The sequence below is a fragment of the Cebus imitator genome, unplaced genomic scaffold (genome assembly GCF_001604975.1).
Source record: "Cebus imitator isolate Cc_AM_T3 unplaced genomic scaffold, Cebus_imitator-1.0 Scaffold322, whole genome shotgun sequence".
NCBI lineage: Eukaryota > Metazoa > Chordata > Mammalia > Primates > Cebidae > Cebus > Cebus imitator.
The window spans coordinates 2,620,771-2,624,050 of NW_016107637.1; the positions used below are offsets into that span (position 1 = coordinate 2,620,771).

General features: G+C 45.7%; 1 protein-coding gene across 2 annotated transcripts in view; it reads left to right on the top strand.

Moving 5' to 3' along the window:
* The window catches only part of LOC108286580 (zinc finger and SCAN domain-containing protein 32), a 14,263-nt gene that overhangs the window by 2,691 nt on the left and 8,292 nt on the right, over positions 1–3,280 (top strand). For both annotated transcript variants that reach the window (XM_037729879.1, XM_037729880.1), the window contains exon 2: positions 1,556–2,107. In XM_037729879.1, the coding sequence (XP_037585807.1) occupies positions 1,742–2,107 (366 nt within the window). In that variant the 5' untranslated portion in view covers positions 1,556–1,741. The remainder of the gene's footprint in view (positions 1–1,555; positions 2,108–3,280) is intronic.

Genomic DNA, 3,280 nt, shown 5'->3' on the forward strand with positions numbered 1-3,280 from the left:
TTTTTGAGACAGAGTCTCGCTCTTTCGCCCAGGCCGGAGTGTAGTGGCTCTATCTCCGCTCACTGCAACCTCTGCCTCCCAGGTTCAAGTGATTCTCCTGCCTCAGCCACCTGGGTAGCTGGGACTACAGGTGCATGCCACCACACCCAGCTAATTTTTGTATTTTTAGTAGAGACGGGGTTTCGCCATGTTGGCCAGGATGGTCTCGATCTTTTGACCTCGTGATCTGCCTGCCTCGGTCTCCCAAAGTGCTGGAATTACAGGCACTTTGGGAGTGCCTGAGCCACCGTGCCTGGCCAGAGAAAAGAATTTTGATAGGCCCAGCCGTGTGTCATATGGCCACTTCTGCGGAGGCGGGTATTGTAATTAATACCCCCACCAGAACCACTGAGAGGAACTTTTTCACAAAGGAAGAAGATGCTGCTGTCAGAAGTGGGGAAGGAATGCTGGAAAATAAAAAAATACAGCAAACCTGAACAGTCGCTTATCCATGTTGTGTGTCTGTAGAGTAAAAGTGATGAAGAAGTTAATCAAAAAACACACACACTAGTTCTCCCCGGAGGAGAGGGTGGCAATGGAGAACATGAGTCCAGCCTTCTTGAGGATAGTGAAGACAAGAAAAAGACCTAAGTATGTGAAGGAAGAAGGGAAGGAACAGGTGAACTACATTGTCAGGAAGTTTGAGTAACTCTCTAGCAGACACACAATCTTGGCTGGGAAGAAGACTATATTTTTTGGTATTGTAACTGCCCAGTGGGTTCATCTTGCCCACTACCTAGATAAACCCAGTTTATCAAGACAGGGGAATTGCAATAGAGGAAGAGTTTAATACATATAGAACCACCTAAATGGGAGACTGAAGTTTTTTCATTCAAGTCAGCTTCCCTGGAAATTCAGAGTCTAGGGCTCTGGCAGGCAGGTGGGTAGGGAAGGGGGAATGCTGACTGATTGGGAATGCATTCATAGGGCTGTGGAAAACAGCCCTTGAGTGCGCTTTTAGGTGGGAGCCACAGAGGTTTTTCTGGTTTGGGTGGGGCCACCTGGTGTCAGAAATCAAAAACCTGAAAAGACATCTCAAAAGGCCAATCTTAGGTTCTACAATAGTGATGTTATTTAATTGCAGAAGTTGCAACTCTTGTGACCTCTGGATAATCATTTAATTATGCCTACATCTTAGCAGAATTCAGGCCTCTCTCATCCTTCTAACCTGGTAGGCTTTAATTAGTTTTACAAAGGCAGTTAAATTTGAGGACAGGTTATTATTCAAACTATAAACTAAATTTTTCCCAAAGCCAGCTTGGCCAACACCCAGGAATGACCAAGGGCAGATGGGAGGTTAAATGCAACATGGAGTTGGTAAGATCATACCTCTTTTAGTGTCATAAGCTTCTCACTGTTAACGGTTTTTGTAAAGGCAGTTTCAGTATTTCTAGTGTTTTGGATCCTCGGCGTGGATTTGTGGACGGAGTAAAGGAAAGGGATAGAAAGTAAATCACAAGAACCAGAGTGAAGGAATGTGTGATAGGTTTATATTGTCTTTTTCCATCCTCTTCAGACATCCTTCAAGGTTGAGCCCTTTTTTTCAGCTGTGAGTCTCTGCACATGTCTGATACTCTCATGTCGCATGGATTCCAGAAAGACACTCCTTGCAGGAGAACATGGCCTCCCAGTGATGTGAGAAGAGATGTAATCTGATCTCCAGGGTACAGTGGCAACAGAGTAAGCCAGTTTGTTGAAGCAAATGATGGCTGCAGAAAATAGTCTTCAGGCACACTCATCCTCAAGCAGAGATCCCACACAGGGCCAGAAATCAGCCCCCCAAGGTAACAGCCCTGACTCCGAGGCCTCCCGTCAGCGCTTCAGGCAGTTTTGCTACCAGGAGGTAACTGGCCCCCATGAAGCTTTTAGCAAACTCTGGGAACTCTGTTGTCAGTGGCTGAGGCCTAAGACACACTCAAAAGAGGAAATCCTGGAGCTGCTGGTTTTGGAGCAGTTTCTGACTATCTTGCCAGAGGAGATCCAGACCTGGGTGAGGGAGCAGCACCCAGAAAACGGCGATGAAGCTGTGGCTCTGGTTGAGGATGTACAGAGAGCTCCTGGACAGCAGGTGAGAAAAGGAAGTTGGAACTTTGTGGTTTTGGTTATGAAGAAGTTGGGGAATCCAGTTGCTGGAGAGGTGCTTGGTGGAGAAACCCACAGTAGCCCTCTGCTGGCCACAGGAGGTTTTGGCTGTCTTGGGTTGGTCCTATGCCCTTATTGTACAGGAAGAATTTCTTATCTGTGGATACAGCTGTTAGACATTCATATATTTAGTAATATTTGAAGTCCCTAATTAAAGTGGTAAAAACACTCAGAAAAATTCTCAAAAACAAGACCAGTGAAAGGACAACTATCTTTCACTCAGGGGATGAGGAAAACTAGAGATATTGGTGACTGAAAATCTAGTTTCTTGCTTGAAGCTTCTTTGAGGGTAGAGTGCCATGTGTTGTACGCTCAACAAAAGTATATCAGAGCGAGGCCTTGCCCTGGTTCTTGCTGCCAGGATTGTGTTCATTTTGGGACACTGGTGGGTTCATAAAATATCCTCTTATGGTCAGGACTAGGTCTGAGATCTGATCAGTGTAACCAGCTTATATCTTCTGGGAGAAGGGAGGTGGGAAAGGCACAGGAAGAGGAAAAGCAACATGCCAGCTTCAGTTATGGAAGAGTTGGTAGGAGGAAGGCAACTGAAATTGGGTAAGTCTGGGAGAGGCCTAGAGTAATGGAGGGCACAGGTCAGAGGAATGTTATTTGGCCTGAGTGGGTCTGCAATCAGAGCAGGAAGCAGCTCACTGGGTGCCAGAGTCTGCATGGCTGGAATGGGAAGGACCTAGGCAGCAGACATGCTTGTGTTTCTCAGTGAGGAGGTAGGGATGTGCACCGTCAGTGGGAAGAGGAACAGCGAAGGGGAATATAATGAAATTTGGTAGGATTGAGGATTTAATACTTTGACTTAATTTATAGAGGGAAAAAGCATCTTGGTGGTGATGTATCAGGGAAGAAGTTGAGGAAATTAGTCTGCAATCTGTGGGACTGGGACTCTTATAAGTAAGATTGAGGGGAGGGGTGCAGTAGCACTTGTATGAAGGTAGAGCTTGGAGAACTGAACTACTATAAATAGAGTGGGAATCCCAATATGCTAATCATCATCCTAGCCCAGTTCCCCTTCCATCTCTCTGTTTGATGTTCTCTCTCCTTCTTATCCTTAACCATCTCAGAACCACACTTTTTTTTTTTTTTT